The sequence below is a fragment of the Myotis brandtii genome, unplaced genomic scaffold (genome assembly GCF_000412655.1).
Source record: "Myotis brandtii unplaced genomic scaffold, ASM41265v1 scaffold317, whole genome shotgun sequence".
NCBI classification, from domain to species: Eukaryota; Metazoa; Chordata; class Mammalia; order Chiroptera; family Vespertilionidae; genus Myotis; species Myotis brandtii.
This window is the reverse complement of record NW_005362155.1, coordinates 1,880,270-1,904,431: the sequence shown is the minus strand read 5'-3', so window position 1 is coordinate 1,904,431 and position 24,162 is coordinate 1,880,270. Positions and strand designations below refer to the sequence as shown.

General features: G+C 49.9%; 2 protein-coding genes and 2 long non-coding RNA genes across 4 annotated transcripts in view; 1 reads left to right on the top strand and 3 right to left on the bottom strand.

The window, feature by feature from the left end:
- Positions 1–1,772, bottom strand: part of WFIKKN1 (WAP, follistatin/kazal, immunoglobulin, kunitz and netrin domain containing 1) — a 3,669-nt gene extending 1,897 nt beyond the window's left edge. The window contains exon 1 of the mRNA XM_005870373.2: positions 411–1,772. Coding sequence (XP_005870435.1) covers positions 411–581 — 171 coding nt within the window. The 5' untranslated portion in view covers positions 582–1,772. The remainder of the gene's footprint in view (positions 1–410) is intronic.
- Positions 204–10,904, top strand: LOC106726795. The gene is made up of 3 exons (XR_001362898.1): positions 204–214; positions 10,750–10,791; positions 10,881–10,904. It is a non-coding gene; the product is annotated as an uncharacterized LOC106726795 (long non-coding RNA).
- Positions 1,856–24,162, bottom strand: part of RAB40C (RAB40C, member RAS oncogene family) — a 32,100-nt gene continuing 9,793 nt past the window's right edge. Inside the window, exons 2-6 of the mRNA XM_005870371.2 lie at positions 11,300–11,360; positions 10,560–10,620; positions 4,986–5,063; positions 4,476–4,698; positions 1,856–3,637 (exon numbers count right to left, since the gene is read on the bottom strand). Coding sequence (XP_005870433.1) covers positions 3,357–3,637; positions 4,476–4,698; positions 4,986–5,063; positions 10,560–10,620; positions 11,300–11,360 — 704 coding nt within the window. The 3' untranslated portion in view covers positions 1,856–3,356. The remainder of the gene's footprint in view (positions 3,638–4,475; positions 4,699–4,985; positions 5,064–10,559; positions 10,621–11,299; positions 11,361–24,162) is intronic.
- Positions 16,830–24,162, bottom strand: part of LOC106726794 — a 16,864-nt gene continuing 9,531 nt past the window's right edge. The window contains exon 2 of the long non-coding RNA XR_001362897.1: positions 16,830–17,228. This is a non-coding gene — a long non-coding RNA (uncharacterized LOC106726794). The remainder of the gene's footprint in view (positions 17,229–24,162) is intronic.

The window sequence follows — 24,162 nt, the reverse complement described above, 5'->3', positions numbered from 1 at the left end:
CCACCCCCCCCCCCCCCCCACGCCTCAAAGCAGGTTTAATTATTCCCGTAGTGCAGATGACGAAACTGAGGCCCAGGGGAGACGGGCAGCATGCTCAAGGCCACTTCAGGGGATGCATGGCCAGGCTGCAAAGGGGCATCCAAATGTGGCCCCTGCCTTTCTACCTGGCTGTTCCTGAGAACAACTGACCCCTGGGTGGGGGTGGGCAGGTTTGGTGGGTGATGAGGGTAAAGATGGAGTGTCCCTTAAGACCCTCATAGGAGCATGGCCTGAAGCCCCTGCAGGATGTGGGAGAAGAGTAAGGAGACTCGAAGGGCTGGGGGTCAGGGGATAGGGTCTGAGCTTCCCCCAGGCCACCCTAATTTCCTGGGACTCCCACCGGGGTGGGTGGGGATGGTGCCCACACTCACCTGGTCCCCGATGCACTCGCGCTCACAGGTACTCTGGGCGTCCACCCACAGGTTGGGGCTGAGCTGGTTGGGGCACACGCCTGAGTGGCTTCTGGGCCCCTGCAGCAGGCTGGCCCCCGAGGTCAGCCCAACCATGAGGAGTAGCGGTAGAAGCAGCCTCTGGGTTGACATGGGGACCACCGGCCCAGAGGGCGGGGGCGTGTGGCTGCCAGCCCTTCAGGCCTTGCTTTGCGCTGATCCCTTTAGGCATCCACCCTTCCAGGCCTGTGGTCAGCACCCTGACCTTGGGCCCCTGACCGATCCTCTGGGCTCCCCGTTGGCCCCCAAGGTCTGAGCCCACAGCAGATGCTCCCTCTCAACACCCCTGTGCAAAGGACTGGGTGGATTCCAGATCTGAGCTCTGGCAAGACCCCTTCACAGCCTGGCCCTCTGGTTAACAGAGGGCAGGGGGCGTGGTGGGGGAGGGGCTAAGGCCCAGGAGCAAGGAGACACTGGCCACCAGGGTTACTGAGGGGCGGAGAAGGGCTGGCTCTGGTCAGAGTGGGGAGGGGAGGGGACACTGTAACCGGAGGCCCTCCTCCCTCCAGGCTCTGGGCTCAGGGGATCAAAGCAGCCTCACAGACCCTCCCAGCTTGGATTCAGGACCCGGAAGGAGGGGGAAGGGAGATCAAACACAGGGACCGCCAGAATCTGCCCTTCCAAACCCTTCCCTGAGGTCTGGGGCCCCAGGAGCATCTGCTTTAAGACTGGATGAAAACGTCCCATGACCCTGTGTCTGACCTTCTGACCCAGGAGGCAGGGTAATAAGAGCCTGGTCTGGTCAGAATGAGACCAAAAGACATACCAGGTGCAGAGGACGCCATTGATCTGCTCTGTGAGGGGGCCTCAGGCATGGGGGGCCAGTGGGCCAGACTTTGGACGGGGCTCAAGGCCCAGAACCCTCCCACAAAGCTGCGGCCTGAGGTGGGGGTAATGTGCAGTCCTGAGGGCTGACATGGGGACCACCCCATGTGATGGTCCTGGGCTGGAGTGCGTGTCAGGGGACGGCCCACCGTCTCCACCACATCCCTGCTCCATGCTCACTGCCCTCCCAGGCAGCAGTGGTTATGCCCCACCAACACCCCCAGGGAGGGTTCGGTTTCCAAGGTTCAGGATCCCAGGCTCCAGCCTTGGGGGCAGCGGGAACAGGTGATCCCGCCAGCCATCTGCTTTACTGCCGTGTAGGGAAGGACAGGCTGGGTGGGCTGCCTGCCTAACCCAGAGAAACACAGCTCATCCCTGTATCCAGGGAGGCTGATGCAGCCACACTCGGCCCCAGTGGCCAGGATGTGTACCCGTCGACAAGACTAGTCATGGGGGGTGGTGGGATCGACAAAGCAGCCCTGGACCCATCATGTGTCAGAGTGCAGACCCACCCCACCTCACACCTCCAACTGACCAGCCAGTTAAAACCAGAGACTTTAATTCACATAAAATGTAGTCTGGAGGTCAGAGCTTACATTTACTGTACAAAGAAACAAAAACCGTCCAAAATGAGCTCAGGAATGGTGCGAGTGTCAGCAGCAAAGGGTAGTGTTTATGTGGTGAACGCAGGACCGTCCACACCCTCACAACAAAGTCCATGTTATTTGGTTCAAAATACAAAGAAAGGGGCTCCGTTGGCAGGACAGGACAGGCAGGGCCTCCTCTGCCTGACCCTGCTGGTGGCTAGGCCTTGAGCAGAGCCCCCAGGCACCTCTGCTCACAAGGGCCGCAGCCCCCTGCCCAACCTGCCTCCCAGAACAGCAGGCATAGGGCTCCCTCCACAGAGGAGTCCCAGGGGAGCCCAGCAGGAGGTAGAGTTGAGCACCAGTGTGACTGGTGGTCATGTCACCAGCCAGGCAGGTGGAAGGAATGAAGGCCTCCAGCTCAGGGTTGGCTGCCAGATCATGGAGGAGGTCCACTGCTTTGACTGCTCCAGGTGGCATCACTAAGAAATGGTTCTGGTGACATGTGACCTCAAAGAGGGGCGATGCCAGGTGAGGAGCAGCTATGGGGTGATAACCAAGGTCAGGGAACAGAAGCTGGCAAGAGTGGGATCCAGACGCCCAGAGGCGAGTGGGCCAAGACTCAGTCCAAACCTGCAGAGCACCTGGCAACTCCTCAAGTATTCATTGCCCACAGACAGCTCTGCATCTTCACTCACAGAGATGCAGAGCCCATCTCACGTAGCAACATATAAAAGTGCCTCCACGCAGGGAGGGAGGTGTACCCCACTTCTTTTTTCTCCCAGAAACATTGACATTCTGCTTGGAGTCCATGGCTCCATGACACACAGGAACATCACCCCATTGTGCAGACTGCCGGGCCCACACCGCACCACTGACCAGTACTGTGTGGTAGGCACACTAGCCACAATACTCAGAAAGGCTGGCACAGGTAGCGGGGTCCAAGAGTGCTGCCCAGAGCTCCATGTCCCCACGGGGCCTTGCATAGTCCACACTCCACGTGAAGTGTAAGTGACGGTAAATTCCTCCCCATCTTTGCCTCCAGTTCTACCCTCTCCAATGTCCCAAAGGTCATCCCCACGAGCAGACATGAGCTCACCCCATGGCTGCATTAAGGCTTCCCTGTCGGCCCTTTAAAAAAGGTATAAAAGTGGTGAAATGTCTTCTATATAAATAAGTGAGCCAGGCCCCACGGGACCCCAGGACAGTTCCCTCGAGGGGGGACCAGGAACAGCATGTGGGGACTTGGGCTTGTTTAGAGACCCAGCCTCTGCTGTCCTACAGGGCTCCTCTGGCTGAGACCACCTGCCTACTAGGTGTGCCCCACGCTCCCAGGAGGGGTCATGTGGCCAAAGTCTTCCCTGCACATGGTGCCGCCCGAGCGCCCAGCAAGGAGCTTCCCCAAGCCTGAGACCTCACTCCCCAAGCGTGTCCGGATGGGCGGTGCCTGCCTCCCCTGCTAGGAGATCTTGCAGTTGCTCCTGGAGCAGTTCTGGGGTGGGCTCTGGGGGGGACGGATGGACTTAGACCTCTTGAGGCTGTTGCCCTTGCTGCCGCCACCCCCCGCCCCACTGGCCAGAGAGTAGGAACGCCCATGCATCATCACGGCATTCATGCCATTGGCCATTGAGAAGGACTTGAGGTGGCTCTTGATGGTGACAGGCAGTGGGAGCTTGTCGATGAGGTGCACGGGAGTGCAGGAGACGATGGCACGGCAGCAGAGGTCCTGCAGGCTGAACACTGCGGGGGTGGTCAGAGAGAGGGGGAGTCAGACAACAGGGGTCAAAACAAACCATAGGGGGAAGGGATCAGTGGTGGGGGAGGTGTCAGATGGGAGGAGGATCAGACCATGGCAGGGGTCAGCCATGGAGAGGGTCAGACCATGGGCAGGGCGGTCAGATGATGGGGACGTTCAGACTGGAGAGAAAGACAGTGAGGTGCTGAGAGATCTCGGAGCCTATGGACCTGAGTCGGGGGGACACTAAGGGACAAGCTGTCATCTGGCCAGATGAGCACAAGTGACACTAGTGGGGGATGGAGGTTTCCAAACCAGAACCCTGGATGCTCTACTACTCTACTTGGTGCAGGGCACCACCGGGTACAGCCCCTGGATGGCACCCTGCTCCTGCTTTCTCCCTACAGCTGCATACTGAGAAATGTCCTTGGGGACCCCACTTCTGAGAGCTTAGCCAGCTCTGCCCCAGCACCTCGCAGGAGACTGAAGCTTCTGGGAACACTAGCTATCCCTGGCAGCTCTGGGTGGGCATGGCTTGAGCAGCTGAAGGACCGGGAAGTACACAGGGATTAGAAGCCGTTCCCCTGCTTGCTCTGAGACAGGTCACCACCCCCAGCATGAGGGCATCATCGGAATGTAAGGCACAGTCCTCTCCCATAACTCTGGGACCCCCACATAAAGCACATGCAGGATGCAAGTTGGTTTAGTTGCAGCACGTTGTGGAAGTTCTACAACTGGGGAGCCCCGACACCTGGGAGGGACCACGACCTCTGAAGGGTCACCTGTCCACTGCACTCTACACTCAGGTATCAAGCCCTGGTGGCCCCACTGGCTGCACCTCACCTCGGTTGGGCCTCCAGATCTTCTCCATGCCATGCCGCATGAGTACGATACGGGACAGCTCAGTGAAGGACTCGGTGACATTGAAGTTGCACAACGGGCTGACCTCGAAGAAGGTCATGCAGTTCTTTTCTGCGTAGGCACGTGCCTGCTCTGTTGGAACTTGCCGCTTGAAAGCCAGGTGCAGCCGATTCCCAACCAGGATCCGGGGGACCCCAGGTGCATGCTGGGGGGGGGGGCAGAAGACTCAGCACAGGTATGAATGTGGGATGCCCCCTTCTTGGCTGTCCCCATCCCAATTCTATGATGAGGTGGGGCTCAGACCCATGAGCCATGGCCTCTTGAGGCATGAGATCCCGACCTTCAAGTGCCATGGATGCAAGAAAGGACGCACAAAGCTGGGGCCACGGGAGAAGCAGCAAATGGGGGCCACAAAGACTCTTGTGGGGATGGGAGCACACGTGCCCTGGGGAGGATGACCATGGAAGGGGGTGTCCACAGGTGCACACCTACCTCATCAATCTCCTTGATCCATCGGTCAATGCCATCGAAGGACCAGCGGTTGGTGATATCATATACCAGGAGGATCCCCTGCAAGGAAGATAAGCGTGTCACAAGGCTGAGGGGTCGGCCAGATGGAGGCCTCTTGTTCTGGCACGGGCCCCGGCGTGGACATGCACCCTTCCTCCTAGGACAGGCAGGGCAGGGACATTTGGCAGAGCCAGATAGCTTTCAGGGGATCGTACAGGTTACTTAACACATGGCAGTGTAGACAATGTACTGAGAGACACCCTGTCATATTTAAGAGGGATTTCTGGTGTTGGACACTGTGTCTTCTCGCCTTGGCCAGGTCCATGTGGCCCTGGACACCCTTATGTGGGGTGGCAGCAATGTCATCCATGGTCAAGGATCTCATAGGCTCAATGCTGCCCCCTCCTTCCCCTTGGGGACTTGGCTAGGGCAGAAGTGGCATTTTTTTAACTTCTTTCCTCCAAGTACACAGGAAGCACTATCCTGTGACCATTTGAAAGTCATGGGAGCTAAAACAGATGCACGCAGATCTACAGTGTGGGGTGGACCCTGTGGATAATCCTGGTAGGCAGATGTGGACGACTTGCCTGACACTCTAACAGTGTACTCTTCCTTGGGGCCCCAGGGAAGCTGAGCAAAGGTGTTCCTGAGTTTTCCAGCCCAAACTTGCAGAGCAGGGCATCAGTTACTCCAGCAGCTGCATGTGCAGCTCCACTGGCCAGTAGGGGGTTTGCTACGGACTTTCCTGTCACATCCCTTAGAGACTAATTACTCAGAGCTCAGCTCTAGGCTGTCTCCATCTGCTCTGAATGTCTCAGCAGTGACCTGTCATAGGCCTTAGGAAAGTGACTCCACAGAGTGCCCCCAGACCCTCACACCGCCCATCTGGACCTGCACTCCACTCTGAAGCAGGCTCACAACCCTCCCTGCCCCACCGTGTCTTCATTCAGCCTATGTTCCCAACACACAGAGACAGGGAAAAAGTGCAGCTGAGATGGAAGGCACAGGATGTCTCCATCTCAAAATGAGTGATTTTAAAGCCTTTCTCCTTAAAAATGTTCTTCAAATTTTGGAAGACTTAAATGTAGCCCCTAGGTCAGTGATGGCGAACCTATGACACGCGTGTCAGAGGTGACACGCGAACTCATTTTTTTGGTTGATTTTTCTTTGTTAAATGGCATTTAAATATATAAAATGAATATCAAAAATATAAATCTTTGTTTTACTATGGTTGCAAATATCAAAAAATTTCTATATGTGACACGGCACCAAAGTTAGGGTTTTTCAAAATGCTGACACGCCGAGCTCAAAAGGTTCGCCATCACTGCCCTAGGTCCTGCTAAGAGGAATGTAGAAATTACTGAACGCCCATCCAGTGGCATCTGGACGGAAAGCTTCGTATAGAACAAACAGAGCTGCCTACCTCCCCATGTGGAAGGGCTATGATTATAAGGAAAGACCCCCTCCCTTGAGCCCACTTGAAGAAACAAACCAGTTTGATGGGGACAGAGAATAAAACTGGAAGGGAACCATGGGGTAGCAGGAGTGAGTCCTGCTGCTTGGGGAACAGGGAACAAAGCCCTCTGGTCTGGGGTTGGATGGAGACGTGCCATTGACCCTCCAAATCCCCTCCTAAGAAATCACTGAGAATGTGTCCAAAGACCAGCCCTCACAGATGTTCATCACAGCATGAGACAAACTGCACATGCAGTGGGAGCTGCTGAATAAGTTGAGGTGCACACGTGCTGATCCTGGGCAGGTGCACAACAGACTGCATAGTGAGAACACGGATCCTAAATAATATGTAAAATATGGTGTTTGTTTTTTGTTAATCCTCCCTGAGGATATTCTTTCCATTAATTTTTAAAGAGAGTGAGAGAGAAACAATGTAAGAGAGATATATCTGTTGGTTGCCTCCTGCACGTACACCCCAACAAGGGCCTGCAACCCAGGTATGTGCCTCTGACCAGATTCAAACCTGCAAACTTTCAGTGCACAGGCTGCTCTATCCAATGAACCACACTGGCCAGGGCAGTATGGTATTTTAAAATAGAAATATAAACATAGAGCACACCACACAGAAAATGTTTTCATGGATGTAAACACATTTTCAAAGGCTGGATGAGGGTTTATGCTCTTGCTTTTGCTTATCTATGTAACATTGAAAAGCGTAAACTAGCTTGGCTGGTAGCTCAGTGATCAGAGCATCGACTCACAAACTGAAGGGTCCCAGGTTCAAGGGGCACATATTTGAGTTGCAGGTTTGATCTCCAGCTCTGGTCAGGATGTGTGTAGGAGGCAACCAATCAATGTGTCTCTCTCATATTGATGTTTCTCTCTCTTTCTCTCTCCCTCCCTTCCTTCTACTCTCTCTCTAAAAAATAAATAAATAAGTAAACAGAAAAAAATACCCTCAGGTGAGGATTAACAAAAAAACAAACAAACAAAAAATTCAATTCAATTTTGGCATGTGTCATGCATTTGTATGGGAGAGCTCCCAAGGAACTCAGGCTGCAAGTGGAAGCCTCTGCCCCACCGCCACAAGCACTTAGGCTCTGCCCAGAAGTAAGTGACGCACTGAAAATGAGGAGCAACTGTTAAATGGTCCCTGAGCCATATGCCCACCCACCTGATCGGTCCTACTCAGCACTCACCAAATGGTACGTGCACACCCCCCACTTTGAAACCCCTTTTTGTGTGGACAAACTGATCTCTGTCCAGAAGGAAGACCTGCTCTTCCAGCTGACCCCAAACCCTCAACTAAACAGGACACCCACTCCACCCCCGCCTCCAGCTCTCAGCACACTGCGCCCAGGGGACCTGTTCTCTTCAGCAGCAGAGGCGCTAACCTCCCAGGGCCATGAATGGCCACATCACATCTCGGCAACACAAAACAAGGGTCATGCATATAGGAGGTCAGGGACAGAAAGGTTGTTTCTTGCCCAGCTGGTGTGGCTCAGTGGTTGAGCATATGAACTAGGTGGTCACGGTTTGATTCCCTTCCCGGTCAAGGCACAAGCCTGGGTTGCAGGCTTGATCCCCAGTAGGGGATGTGCATGAGGCAGCTGATGAATGATTCTCTCTCATCACTGATGTTTCTCTCTCTCTCTCTCTCTCTCTCTATCTCCCCCTTTCCCTTCCTCTCTGAAATTAAAAAAAAAAATAGCTTTTAAGAAAGGTTATTGCTCATGGTAAGAACTACAAGACAGTCCTGTTGCAGAACAGATGACAGCAGTCAGGGGTTGGTGGCTTTTGTAACTTGGGCCCTGAGGGACCCGTAAGGTCTCTCCAGTCTTAACCAAGGGTGAGAAAGTGACTGGAAATATAAAACTTGACTGGGAAAGATAGTCCTGCAACTCAATGTACCATCAGGGGCCACACAGAGCAGCAAAACCAGGTGGTCTACTCTGGATGCTGCCTTCGCGTCTGCGCTGCCACCATCAGGCAGGATGGGAATGGGACAGAGCAGAACAAGCCACTGCAGTAAGAACACAGGAGGGCAGAGTTGAGCTCAGACCCTACCACTCACCACTCAGGCCCGAAATGTGCGACTGGCTCCTTCAGCTCAGAATTGACAAGAACCTCCAGAATTAAAGCAAGAGCAACAACAAATACACAACCAACTGGACGGGATGCTTTGGAGAGAACGAAAGTGACTCAGTGTTTGCTTCCCTGAAACACTGTATATTTTGACAAATGCCCAAGCTTGTTAGGTGTCCTCAATTAGCTGAACAGAAACAACTGTCTTCATACGGTTCCACGTTCACACCCAGAGTGCGCAGACCAGCTGAGCCCTCCCAGGTTTGACCTCAGTGCCTTCCTGATGTTTCCCAATTGCCCTTCATTATCACAACCCAAGAACTACCCCCTTATCTTTTCACTTTCTTTTTTAGTTCAAAAGTAGTATGTGTTTATTGTAGACCATTAGGAGATATTCAAAAGCATAAGGAAGACAACAGAACTCAGCCTCCCCGTCATTCGGGGTAACAGCACCTTTAGAACACAGCTTTCTCATCTCCTTGTAAGTGAAGTGTAAAATTACATATGCAGTCACTTCTTAAAAAAAAGAAAGGGACCCATGGGATGCATTTATCTAAAGGGCACTGGGTTCTGCAGGCAGTTCTAGCTATTCAACCTCACCTCTGGTGCTGACAAACGTCCCCAAGCTACGATCCACACCTTGATTATTTAGGATTAGCTGCTCCAGGTGGAACTGCTTACAGGCCCCCAACACCACACACACTGGGGGACCATCAAGCTAAGGCTCCAGGTGCTATCACCCACACCTCTGCAGATGCTCCTAGGACAAGTGCTGCCAAGCCCAGCCTGGGGGGTCCTCGGCACCCCCGTTGAGGAGAGAAGAAGGCCACATCCAGTATCTCCCTGCCTCCCACCATGTCTAAAAGGCCCCTATTGAGGAAGGCTCTGGAGGAAGGCACAGGTCGGGGGGTCTCTAACAACACGTAAGCAGATTCAGCCAGACCCCTGCCACAGACTTCTCTCCCTCTCAGCCTCCTCAGGTCTCATGCAGCAGCAAGATCAGCGGGAGTGCAGAGTGCCAAGGTAGGTAGCTGCAGTCTTCATCAACTCTGACAAAGCTAAAAGGACATCCTATGGGGCTCCCCATGAGTCCAAGCCAGAGTGAGGGGGTGACAGGAAGCCCCTGCTTCTGCTGAGTGCAGACCCACCTGGAGTTCATGCCCCACACCGTGAGAGGCCCCAAAACACACCCAAGTGCCTCCTCTCCCAGGAATGCTGGTCCCAGTGGAGGACCCTGCCTGGTGTGTAGAGCAGGTCTAAACTTGGGGGTCTCCTTGGCAATTCCAGAAGTCTGGCGGGGGGGTCATGGCCTGCTCTGAATTACAGACAGGACTGATCAGACTCCTCACATTGACACAGCAGCGACAGCCTATAATTGGCCGGTTCTTGCAACTACTTCTCCCCTCTCCTTGGAGCATGCTCAGGGAGACCAGAGGATAAGTAAGCCCCCACATCCCGCCCCCCAGAATGCCTCTGTACAGCTCCCAGGGTGCCCTTGCACCTCTGTACACTGACCCAAACTTAGGCATACTTCCATGGCAGCCCCTGGATAGCCCCCATCTCCTGCTCTTTGCTAATACCCTGTCCCTATGAGCAGCCCTTCCCACAGTGGCTCCAAAGCTCAGTCCCCACAGTCCTGATTAGGAAAACAGTCCAGCCCGCCCTGGGAGCCCCTAGCCCTGTGATGGACCTGGCTGCCCCAGCAGCCTCCTCGCTCCATACGTGGAGGTCCTGGGTGACAGGGAAGTCACTTTTGGTTCCTAGTGAACCAGGTGACTAAGTGGAGGCTCCACAGTGCAGGGTCCCAACACTACCATAGGAGCCGGTAGAAACTCAGAGTGGGGGTGGGGACCTGGTGCCCTCTGACAGCTGAGGCCCCTCGCTCAGAGGGCAGCCTAGTGGAAGCCTGATGTCCCAACATAAAAACTTGTTAAGAGTCACACACATGGGGTCTGACAGCACAGAAATATGCCTTGTCCCTCTGGAGAGCAACACCGGCAGTATTGCTGGTCTTACCTGTGCGCCTCTGGAGTAGGACCTGAAGATGGTGCAGAACCTGCCTTGGCCCGACGTGTCCCTGAAACACAGGGGGAGTCAGTGGGATGTGTCCTGTGGGACCTGGCATGTGCAGTGTGATCCCTACAAGGTGCTCTCCCTCCCCCTCCACAGCTTATACTGGCCAACCTCTGGGGCCGGAGTGCTCTAGGGCAGCAGTCGCCAACCTTTCAGACCTCACAGACCACCAGTGGTCCGCGGACCACCGGTTGGCGACCGCTGCTCCAAAGGTTTCCTTAAACCAGCGGTCGCCAGCCTTTCGGACCTCACGGACCACCAGAGGTCTGCAGACCACCAGTTCGCGACCACTGCCTCTAGGAGACCACCCTGCCAGGCTGGAGAATCCCAAACCTATGGGAATTCACATCTCAACTTCAAGACTCTGGAAAATGTATAGCCTGGTAAAAGGGAGCAAAGGGGGGCTGTGGCTGCTGTGGAAATGAGTATGGGTAAAGGGAGCTGGCCTCTATCAGAACAAACGGCCCTGGACCTTTTGGTTTTTACATCACAGAGCAGAATCCACTCCATGTTTACACAGGATCTCTTTAACAGCTATTCCACTTACAATGTTAACAGGACTCCTTCCTTCCTGTTCCTTTAAGGATTCTTGACTTATTCATTTAGCTTCTGAGGCTCCAGCTATAACTCTGAAGTGCTGTCCCCCACCCCCAGGCACCGCAATCCCACACAGCCCGACTCACCAGAGCTCCAGCTTGACCCGCCGGCCATCCAGCAGGATGGTAGTCGTCTTGTAGTCGATCCCTGCAAGGAAGCAAAAAGGGCTGCTGAAGGCGACGCCTGGAGAGGAGCCTGCCAGGATCCGCCTTGCCAGCACTCAGTCTCTACAGGCTAGTGGAGTCGTGGAGGAACAGACTACCCCCAGCTGGAGCCTTCTTGTGGCTCCAGCCCAGGGACCCAGACTGCTGGGCACTACAGCACCAGTCAAAGGGAGGATGGCACAGGAGTAGAGTTCAGCAGGCCAGCAGGAGCTCATCTCCATCTGACCTACTTTATGTGGATCTCAAGCAGAGAAATTTCTGAGTTCTTGGATTCACCATAGCCCCTAGGTACTGACAATTGGAGTGTGCCTAGAATATTATTAAAGGTAAAGTAATTGCTAAAATGCCATTTCTCTGGAGAGCTCTCTGCAGAACCTATGCATGCCATATCTTTAGTTTTTAATATTTTTATATTTTTATGGGAAAAAGTCAGTCCAAGAGAAGTTGGAAGGATCAGGGACAGTGCTGGACATGTTACCTTACATGTAAGATCTTCAACTGGTTTCTGGACCATCTGGAAACTTACTAAAGGCTCAGTGTTTCCTCCCTCCTTCTTAAGCCTTAAAAAGGCTGTTTCATGACTTTTTATAACACTTACTCCAACAGGGCTTGGAAGTGGGCATTTTAACATAAGTGTCTCTCACACATTGTGTGAGCGTGCACGTGCAAGCTAACCTCAGAGCATCTGCACCCAGCACCTTCCTGGTGCCTCAGGCATTGGTGCCTCTTCCCCTACTCTATTTCTGCCTGGCCAACTCCTACCTGCAAGTGAAAACCTGGCTACCATGCATCAAATGACACTCAACAGAAGGAAAACGCAACCCACAAAATGGGAGAAAATATTTGAAATCACATATCTGAAAGGGATTGCTATCTAGGATATATAAAGAAATCTTACAACTCAACAACATAAAAACAAATTAAAAATTGGGCAAAAGACTTAGACATTTATCCAAAGAAGATATACAAATGACCACAAACATGAAAAAATGCTCAATACCACTAATCATCAGAAAAATGCAAATTAAACCACAGTGAGATCACCTTATACTCATTAGATGGCTATTACCAAGAAAAACAGAAAGGTGAGGATGTGGAGAAATCAGAATCCTTGTACACTGCTTGTGGGAATGTAAAATGATGCAGTCACTATGGAAAACAGTATGGCCATTCCTCAAAGAATTAAACACAGAATTACCATATGATACAGAAATTCCACTTATGGGTTAGTAATCAAAAGAAATGAGAGCAGGAAATTGAACATATATGTATTTGTACAACTGGGTTCATAGCAGCATTATTCACAATAGTCAAAGGTGGAAACAACACAAGTGTCCATGGAAGGATGACTACACATACAATGGGATTCAATTCAGCCTTAAAAAAAGATGAAATTCTGACACAAGCTATAACATGGATGAACCTTGAGGACATTATGCTTAGGGAAATCAGTCACAGAAGAACAAAAACTGTATGATTCCACTTCTATGAGGTCCCTAGAGTAGTCAGTTTCAAAGACAGAAAGTAGATTAGAGGTTATCAGGGCTGGGGGAGGGGATTGGAAAGTCAGTATTTAATGAAGACAGAGTTTCAGTTTGGGAGGATGGAAAAGTTCCGGAGAAGATGGTGGTGACGGTCTCACAACAGTGTAAATGCATTTATTGTGTCTCTGATCTGAACACCTAAAAATAATTAAAATGGTAAGTTTCATGTTATGTTATTTTACCACAATATTTTTTTAAAGTGAGAGGAGAGTCTCTTGCACATATTCTCATGTGAAAGAACCATTCCTCCGGAAGAAACAAAACTCAGGCCTGCCGCCACCATACCTTCTCAGCATTTGCCCTTCCCCCAGCTCTCATCTCCTGATAACCAGATTCTTTGGGCGGGAGCTCCTGGAATTCTGTCAAACAGGAAGCACAGATTTGGCCCAGGACTTGCCTCCTCTCAATCCTGTCTCCAGAGCTTCTGTGAGAGGGACCCCATGAGGGTAATTTCCAGGAAGGCTGGATGTGGGTGCCCATCTTCTAGGCAACATCAGATCTGCCTCCATGTGGCAGATCAGCCACACAGGCTCAGAACGCAGGAGGAGACAGGGTACAGGGAGAAGGCTTCCACACTCCACCCAGCTCTGGGCTCCCTCCCACATCCAGCATCATGAGTGTTGTGCACCCTGGGCACTTTGCAGACCCATCTACCTGAGTTCCACCCAGGACATCAGGTCATTAATTGTGGTCTGTGTCAGAAAGGACGCTCCATCCCTGCTCTCCAGCAGCTCTGCTCAACACTGCCAAACACACGCATGGAACCAGTGGGGACAGGCACTCAGAGTGGGAACTGGTAACAAGGAGGGGCCACTGTCCTCCCGACACCCCTTCTGCTGCAGTTACCCACCTACCACTGGGTCAGAGAGCTCATTAGAGAACAAGATTCTCAGGGAACACTGCAGAAAAGCTGAAGTTCAGTTTGATGGCTGAGCAATGTCACCATTAAAGGGATTTGGTCTCACAGTGACTGTGCTCTCTGGAGCCCTCTGGTGCTGGCACTGGCCTCTAAGGAAAGGTGGCCTCCATGCCTGGCTCCAGCTTGAGCACCTGTGTGAGTAAAGTGGGCAGCAAGTCCCTACATAGCGGAGAGCAGGGTCCAGCTGAGAGCTGAGGACTGCCCGGGAGCCAAGAAGTCAAAGTGCGGTGGGGCGGGTGGGGGAGGAAGGGGAACGGGAGATGGTGTGCATGGAGAACTCCTCCGCTGACACACTCACTTGGATATTGAAATATTAAAATTCAAGTATATTCTTCAAGTTTATCCTGTCCCCCACCCCGCTACGTCCCAAATCTGGATAAAAAATTACAGTGTGCTTTATAAATTCATAGAAAATATAAACATAGCAAGTCCAAAGAGAGAGGCAGGTAGGAAGACAGAATCTTCCTCCTGTAAACAAAGATAGGTGTCAACCAAACTTTACTATGAATCAGCTCTGACAATTCTTTGGTCTGAAGATTTGTTGCTGAAGAATTTCACTCACCCACTTTGGAAAATGATGACCAGAGGCTTCATTCAAAACATTTAATACTGCCCTGGCCAGCATGGCTGTTGGTTGAGCGTCATTCCATACACCAAGAGGTCACAGGTTCAATTCCCAGTCAGGGCACTTACCCGGAAAACAGTATGCCCCAATAGGGGGCATGCAAGAGGCAGCCGATGCTCTCTCTCTCTCTCTCTCTCTCTCTCTCTCTCTCTCTCTCCCTTCCTCTGTCTAAAGTCAATAAAAACATAGTTGAAAAAAATTTAATGCCCTGTACAGCACAGTCATGACCATTCAGAACATAAATCAGCTATGGGCACTGGAATCACTGCTGGTGCACAGGGGTTGAGCAGGCTTCTTGGGGACGGAAGCAGCTCACACCTGGGATGACCAGAGCTCAGATCCTAGGACTGCAGACACTCCCTGGATGGACACAGGGCTTGGGGAGGCCACCAGCAGGTGACCAGAGGCTCTCAGGGGAAAAGAGTGCTGTTCTGATTCCTAGCCCTTCTCATACGACCTTCTTACTATGAAAGCTTTCAGGGCTTTATCTGTCCAGTGGTCTGGGGGGTATTTTTCACTCTCTGTGCAGGGAACCCAGGAGCCCTTCAGTTCCCCAGTTCACCCTTCTAACCACATGCTCCTCTGTCCCACATCCTGGGCCCCCATTAGCCAGGGAGTGACCTCTGGGCTAATGGTCAGTTTTCTCATCTATTCCCCCATAGCTATAGTTTTGTTCCACTTTCTGGAAAATACCTTCAACTTAATCTTCCAGCCCTTCTAAGATCTTTTTAAAAATTCTGTTATTTTAAAAGCTCTGTCTGTTTTTCTGGAATGTTCCTTTCTAACAGCATCCTGTTCTTGGGTGCAGTAATTCTTTATGTTAGACATTAATTATAAGGTTGCTAAGGTTCCCGAATGTGTTCCTCACCTTGCAGTGGCCCTTGGCTGTCCATTTACTCCTCAGAGATCCTAAAAACCTGTAGGAGCCCTGGCTGGTGTGGCTCAGTTGGTTGGAGTGTTATCCCATGCAGGTTCGATTCCTGGTCAGGGCACATGCCCAGGTTACAGGTTCAATCCCCAGTTGGGCTGTGTACCGGAAGCAACTGATCAATGTTTCTCTCTCAAATTGATGTGTCTCTCTCTCTCAAATCAACAAAAAACATATCCTCGAGTGAGGATTAAAAACCCATGGGAAGTTCTTGTGAACTGGGCTTACAACAAAGCTGCCAGGAACCTTGGGGAGTGTGGCGCTCATGTCTCTTGGACTGATGACTATTCAACAAAGACTGTCTGCTGCCACAGGGCCCCTACCTGAGCACTAAGGATGAGGGGCAGCCAGGGTCTCCTCACTTGGAATGGACTTACACTTGGCCTCCGCCGTGCCTGATTCTCTCAGAGGGTAGACCTCTTGTGTCCTTCCTGTGGGCCACCCAGCCATTCAGCCCCTGCCGTTATTTAAACCTATCCTCCTTGTGTTGAGTTCAGAGGGGCCTGGGGACATGGAGTGCAAGGTTCAGAGCTACAGGATCCATGCTGGCCCCTCACAGCCCAGGCTTTAGCTCTCTGCACTCAGCTGTGGCAATAGCACCTGCTTCCCAAACTGTCAGCTTCTCTCACCTGATGGCAAATTTTTAAGAATGCATTTTCTATTGTTTCATGGGGTTTCTGAAGGGAATGGCAATTCACCTGACATGAATTACTTTCTCAATTTCTATTATACAGCAGGCATTGTTCCAGGAGCTAATGGACTCATGATGCCAAGCTGCCCCGTGCCATGTTTTTCAGGGCTGCCACCACCTTGCAAATCACAGGAGACTGGGTTTTGTTCATAAATTTACCAAGAGAAGTCAAGTCTCATCACCCAGAGTGACACCTTCACCAGGTACATTTTAACTGTCATTTTCTCAGCATTTAGTACAACTGTATCCAAGCACTGACCTACTGAAATACAAATGATCTTACGACACCTTGCACCCTATCTTTCCCCTTTATATTACAGGTATATGTACATGTGCACATGTCTATTTTAGTTTTGAATATAAGTAGAATACATTATCTATGAATTTCATTCCTTTTAAGAACAGTAAAGGGGATGCTGCAAAGCAATGGTCCAGCAGGACATGCCTGGGCTCAGTATGGCACATGCTGGCGTCCTCCCCACACCATGTCCCTGCATGACTGGCCTCATGTCCCTGTGATGTCCCTCATGACCCTATTTGTCCCTGACAACAGCCAAGGCAGGGAGGAGGACAAAGCAGATCACTGGCTCCAGAAAAATGCTGACGGAGGCTGAAGTTGCAGGAACATTGTAATTACCTGTCTGCTGACTGCTGTCCTTCGAAGAGGTATTTCAAAGTACAAATTCAGAGAAAGGAGGTGGAGGAGGAAGGAGGAACAGTACAAAAATGATCATTAAAGTCTCAATTTTCTAGAAAGTCACTTTATTTTCTGACAGTCACCCTTGACCTGGTGATCAGGGGAGTTCACCAGGGCACCCCTCCTGCCCACTGAGACCCACTTCATCAGGAGCTGTAAACAGAGTTGTGGGGACACATGGGAAGAAGGCTGAGGGCTGGGTGGCACTGACAAACAGGACATCTGCTCTGTCTTCACCTGCCCTCTCCTCCAGACCGGGGACATCGGCCACCTGAGTGGGACATCCATGGCCATGTGGCCAGACTATCAAGGATCATCTGCACAATCCACTCTTCTTGGGCCAGTTAATCTGCACAGCACAGCAGCCACTCTGCTGGCTGAAGTCAAGGCACAGTGTTCCATCAGAAGTCTTGGATGGAACTCCCATTTGACCCTGTTATCCCACTTCTAGGAATATATCCCAAGAAAACAGAAACACCAATCAGAAAGGATATACGCACCCATATGTTCATAGCAGCACAATTCACCATAGCTAAGATCTGGAAACAGCCCAAGTGCCCATCAGTAGATGAATGGATTAGAAAACTGTGGTACATCTACACGATGGAATACTATGCTGCTGTAAAAAAGAAGGAACTCTTACCATTTGCAACGGCATGGATGGAGCTGGAGAGCATTATGCTAAGTGAAATAAGCCAGTCAATGAAGGAAAAATACCACATGATCTCACTCATTCATGGATAATAGAGACCATTATAAACTTTTGCACAATAATAGATACAGAGGCAGAGCTGCCTCAAACAGATGGGCAAACTGCAGCCGGAAGGCTGGGGAGGGTTGGGGGGCAGGAGGGAGGGGGGTAAGAGACCAACCGAAGGACTTGTATGCATGCATATAAGCATAACCAATGGACATAAGACACTGGGGGGTAGGGGAGGCCAGGGGATTGTCAAGGGCGGGGGGGAAAAAAGGACACATATGTAATACCCTTTGTAATACTTTAAGCAATAAAAAAAATTAAAAAAAAAAAAAAGTCTTGGGACAGAGCAGGCTGAAAGTCCCAATTTCCTCTCCCACGTCCCTTCCTTTAGAGCAGTGGTTCTCAACCTTCTGGCCCTTTAAATACAGTTCCTCATGTTGTGACCCAACCATAATATTATTTTCATTGCTACTTCATAACTGTAATGTTGCTACTGTTATGAATTGTAATGTAAATATCTGATATGCAGGATGGTCTTAGGCGACCCCTGTGAAAGGGTCGTTCGATCGCCAAAGGGGTCGCGACCCACAGGTTGAGAACCACTGCTTTAGAGGTTCACAATGCTCGCATATCTGTTAGCACTGACACAGGACAACAGACCCCCACGTAAACCTACCCTCACTAAAGCCCTAGGAAATTACAAGGTAATCAGGGAAAGGGAACACACATGAATAAGAACCAAAAATTCTCAGATGTCTGCTCAAACTGTCTGAGATCCACCCTCAGCTTTGTTTTGGGTGCATAAATCAAGACTGCTGGATGTTTTCAAGTTCAATTTTCCACTGTTCAGAGGGAGCAGGGACTGGTCAGACTGAGGACCACTATTCACAACTCGGCAGTCCTCCAGGTGAGGGCACTTCCCACAAACCTACCCAGATTCCACTTGGAGGAAATGGAGGGAGCAGGCAAGGAAGGATGCCACCTGCCCAGCCAGCATGTTCATGACCACCTGCTTTCTGTTTGAGGTTCCAGTCTTAAATGGAAGAAACTGCAACCCTAAATGTGTAATCATCAAGCTATTTTCCAACATAATTAAAAGCCACAGGAAGGCCCGGCCAGTGTGGCTCAATGGTTGAGCATTGACCTATGAACCAGGAGGTCACAGTTCGATTCCCAGTCAGGGCACATGCCCGGTTGCGGGTTTGATCCCCAGTAAAGGGCATGCAGGAGGCAGCTGATCAATGATACTTTCTCATCCTTGATGTCTCTCTCTCTCTCTTCCTCTCCCTTCCTCTCTGAAATAAAAATATTTAAAAAGAATGAAACAGAAGCCTTGGCTAGTGTTTCTCAGTGGTTAGAGCATCAGCCTGGGAACCAAAGGGTCGTGGTTTTGATTCCCAGTCAAGGGCACGTACCTGGGTTGCGGGTTCGTTCCCTAGCCCGGTCAGGGTGCATACAGTAGGTAACCAATTGGTATACCTCACATTGATCTCTCTCTCTCTCCCTCCCCCACGCCCTTCCGCTCTCTCTCAAAGGAAAAAATATTCTCGGGTGAGGATTAACAAAGAAAAAAAAAAGAATGAAACAGAAAATGCTAACCAATGTCTTACTTTGCAGTGTTTAAACAGAGGACCAGAAACTAGAATGCTGGCTAGTGTCCGAGGGAAAGAAAACCATTCCCAGCAGGTTCTCCCTATTGTGGCAGCTCCATGATAGAACTAGAAGCATCCCTGGGCAGTGTGGACCATGAATGTCAAGCCCTCACACCAAGTCAGGTGACTCAGCCGAACACAGGTCACCTAGTGACTTCAGGGAAGGCTCCAGTGCAGCACAGCCCCCCCACACTGGCAGGAGATGCTGAGGTGTCAAAAGCCGAGGCTGTTGGCTTTCTACACAATTCCCAGATCTCACTTCCTGGGAAGCACAGCCCCCCCCCCCACCCCCCCCAGCCAGGATGTCTGAATGAGGCACATGCCTGTGTTTCAACATGATATCCAACTCGTAGCATGAGGATTCCACCCCCAACCCAAGACAGGCAGCTGCTGTTTCTTAGTGTTATTCCTTAGGGAGGGAAAATAAGTTCCCAAAGGCAGACAAATGGCAAACAGGAATGTCAGGTCTTCTAGGAACCAGAAAAGCTTTCCATAACACAAAACGGGGAGGGCCCTGGGATTCACACACCAGCCATCCAGGCAGGTCCAGGCATGCATGTACCTGAGACACTTGACCAGCCTTCACTCTTACTCTCTCAAGGGTAAGGTACATGTCTATACCAAGGAAATGCACCTTGTACCACAGAGTGGGGACAGAAAAGGGAATCCCACATGTCCCAGTGGGCATGCAACTGGGTGCAGCCCAAGGAGGCAACACTAAGCAGTGTGGCAGGCACTCAGGTGGACCAAGGATCCCACCTCCTGGCATTCATGCTTCTGGGGACACCCCTCCCCTTGAGGGTGGTGGGAGCTGATACTTGCTTCTGACCCTGAGTAGGGCCAAGTAATGGATGTCCCCTCTGATCATATTACATGAGACTCCTGCAGGCAGATTCTCTCCCTTGCTGGCTCTATGAACAAGCTGCGCTATGGAGGGGCCCATGTGGCCAGGAACAGAGGATGGCCAGATGCTGATAACAACCACATGAGTTTAGAAAGGATTCTGCCCCAGCCCACACCTGACTACAGCTTGTGAGAAACCCCAAGGCCCTGTGAAGACCCAGCTAAACTGTGCCCAGATTTCTGACCCCCAAAAACCTATGTGCTAATAAGTGGGTGCTGTTTTTTGTTTTGTGTTTGTTTGTTAATCCTCATCCAAAGGTATTTTTCCACTGACTTTTAGAGAGTGAAAGGTAAGGGGAGAGAAAGAGAAAGAGACACATCAATTGGTTGCCTCTCACAAGTGACCTGAGCAGGGCCAGGGATCAAGCCTATAACCGAGGTACATGCCCTTGACCAGAATCAAACCCAGGACCCTTCAGTCTGTTCTATCCACTGAACCAAATAGGTTAGGGCTGGGTGCTCTTTTAAGATGCTCAGTTTGTGGTAATGTCTTGGGATGCTATAACAGAATATTACAGATTGGGGAGCTTATAAACAACAGAAATGTATTTCTCACAGTTCTGGAGATGGGATGTCCAAGATCAAGGTTCCAGCAAAGTTGGTGTCTAGTGAGAGCCCACTTCCTTGTTCACAGACAGCTGACCTCTTGCTGTGTCCTCACAAGGCAGAAGGGGCAAGGGAACTCTGTGGAGTCTTTTATAAGGCACTATGCAACTCATGAGGTTCCACCCTCAAGACCTAGTCACTTTCCTAAGGCCCTACCTCCTAATACCACTGGGGATTAGGTTTCTACATAGGAAGTTTAGGGGGTGGGGAGACACATTCAGTCCACAGCAATAACTAATACCAATTATTGAAAACATACACTCCTCTGACCAGGCACTGTAGCTCTAAGAATCTATCAAAACAACAAGAGAACTTTTTATAAAGGTGTGGTAACAGAGTAGTGGCCCAGAGATGCCCACATCCTAATTCCTGGAGCCTGAGAACATGCTTCCTACAGGGCCAAGGGACTTTGCAGATGTGACGGGGGTCATGGGCCTTGAGAAGCAAGAGGACTCTGAGTTATCCTGGTGGGCCCAATGTCATTACTTGAGTCCTTAAAGGTGAGGACCCTTTCCTGGATGAGTCAGGGAGATGAGATGGAAGGAGGAGAGAGAAAGGAGAGACTCAAAGACTAGGAGGGACCTTAACCTCACTTAGAAGACGGAGGAAGGGGAACACAAGTGAAGAATGTGGGCAATCTATAGAAGCTGGCATGACCCTCAGTGTACAGCTACCAAAGAAAAGGGACCTTGGTCCTATAATGCAAAGAACTGAATTCTGCCAACAACTCAATGAGCAAGGAAAGAGACCTCCCTTAGAACCTGCAGAAAGCAACACAGTCCAACACCTTAACTGTTGACTTATGACCTACATGCAGAACTCTAAGATAATGTTACAGCAGTAACAAAAAAGAAATATCCAGGTATAAACATAATTAAAGGCTATATACTATTTACATTTTTTATTACAAATAAACTGGATACAAATTTTAAAAAATCTATCTACTGTGGATGATTAAATAACAGAAGATGACCCACAAAATGGAGGTTATATGGCTGTTATAAAGAAACAGGCATCTGCCCTAGCTGGTTTGGCTCAGTGGATAGAGCGTCAGCCTGCGGACTGAAGCGTCCCAGGTTAGATTCTGGTCAAGGGCACATGCCTAAGTTGTGGGCTTGATCCCCAGTAGGGGATGTGCAGGAGGCAGCCAATCAATGATTCTCTCTCATCATTGATGTTTCTATCTCTCTTTCCCTCTCCCTTCCTCTCTGAAATCAATAAAGATATATTTTTAAAAAAATGTTTAAAAAAAGAAAAGAAAAACAGGCATCTGCTGAAATGAAAGCAGAATGTGAAGCAAACGGAAATTTTAAACCCTCCTGATGGGATAGAAATTGCTCAACTGCTTTGGAAAACTGTTTGGTGATATTTACTAAGGCTGAATATATGCATACCCAACAACCCAGAAACCCTACTCCACAGTATCCCTGACAGAAATGCATGCATATGTGCACCAAAAACATGCACAGGCAGACTTCGTTTTATTGCTCTACACAAGTGTGCATTTTTTACAAATTGAAGGCAAGACCCTCCACCAGCAAAAAGATTACAACTCGCTTTACTGAGGTGATCTGAAACCAAACCCGCAATATTTCCGAGGTGTGCCTGTATGATAATTTTCATAGGAGCACTATTCAGAATAACTCAAGCATAGAAACCATCCAAAAGCCCACCTGCAGAAGAGTAAACACATGGCAGTACTCACAGTGAAATCTATACAACACAAAGGAGTGAACTACAACTACACACAATAGCATGGCTGAACCTCATAAAGACGCCAGAGACACAAGAGTACATATGGTGTGATTCTATTTATAGAAAACCCTAGAAATGCAAACTAGTCTATAACATAAAGGTTAGCGGTTGCCAGGTCTGGGGGCAAAGGGGGTTGGTATGTAAAGAGTACAAGACTGAATGTGACCATGGTTTCTCAAATGTGCACGCCTGTCAAAACTCATTAAACTTCAAATTTTAAAATGGATACAGGCTTTTGGTGCATAAATGATACTTCAATAAAGTTGATCAAAAGAAGGAAAGACTGACAACATCAAACATTGGCCAAGGTGTAGAGCAGGGGTCCTCAAACTTTTTAAACAGGGGGCCAGTTCACTGTCCCTCAGACCATTGGAGGGCCGGACTATAGTTTAAAAAAAAACTATGAACAAATTCCTGTGCACACTGCACATATCTTATTTTGAAGTAAAAAAACAAAACGGGAACAAATACAATATTTGTATTTGCATGTGGCCCACGGGCCGTAGTTTGAGGACCCCTGGTGTAGAGCATGGAACTCTTATATGTTGCTGGTGGGAACTCAAAATGACAGTCACTTTAGGGCACAGTTTGGCAAGTTCTTGTAAGTTAAGCAGACACACAAGGACTTGTGTATTGAGAATGTGCTTCAGCCCTAGCCAGTTTGGCTCAGTGGATAGAGAATCAGCCTGCGAACTGAAAGGTCCCAGATTCGATTCCAGTCAAGGGCACATGCCCGGGTTGTGGGCTTGATCCCCAGTGGGGGACTTGCAGGAGGCAGCCGATCTATGATTCTCTCTTATCATGGATGTTTCTCTCTCTCTCTCTCTCTCAATCTCTCTCTCTCTCTTCCTTCCTCTCTAAAATCAATAAAAATATATATAAAAAAACTTTAAAAAAAGAGAATGTGCTTCATGCCACATGAACCATACACTTAGAAATGTATGATAAATATGCTATTTTACCAAAAAAAATAAAATTTTAAAAAATGTTTGAAAGATTTGTGTAAGAATGTTTATAGCAGCATTATTCATAATAGCCAAAGTCAGTAAATAACCAAAACTGTATCAATAGGTAAACAGGTAAACAAATTAAGGTATAATGCTATACCTTAGGAATGCTATTCCGGAGCAAAAAGAAATGAGTATGAACGAATTTCACATACATTATGCTGAGTGAAACAAACCAAAGTAAGGAAGACCATATTGTATGATTCAATTTACAGGAAGTTCTGGAGAGGCAAAAATACCCTAAAGTGACAGGAAGCAGACCATGGGGGCTGGGGCTATGGGACTGACTTCTAAGGGGTAGGAGAGAACTTTTAGGAGTGGTGAAAATGTTCTAGGTCTCAATTAGAGCAATAGTTATACAGATACTAGAGGCCTGGTGCATGAAATTCGTGTGTGTGGGGGGGCGGGAGTCCCTCAGCCCTGCCTGCACCCTCTCACAATCCGGGACATCCCTCTAGCAATCCAGGACCACTGGCTCCTAACCGTTTGTCTGCCTGCCTGCCTGATCACTCCTAACCACTCTGCCTGCCTGCCTGCCTCATTGCCCCTAACTGCTCGCCTGCCTGCCTGATCACCCCTAACCACCTCTGCCTCGGCCCCCACCGCAGTGGCTTCGTCTGGAATGACATCCAGAATGACGTCTGGAAGGTTGTTCGGCTGTCGGTCTAATTAGCATATTATGCTTTTTTAAAAATTTTGTTTTATTGCTTAAAGTATTACAAAGAGTATTACATATGTCTCCTTCTCCCCCACCCCTT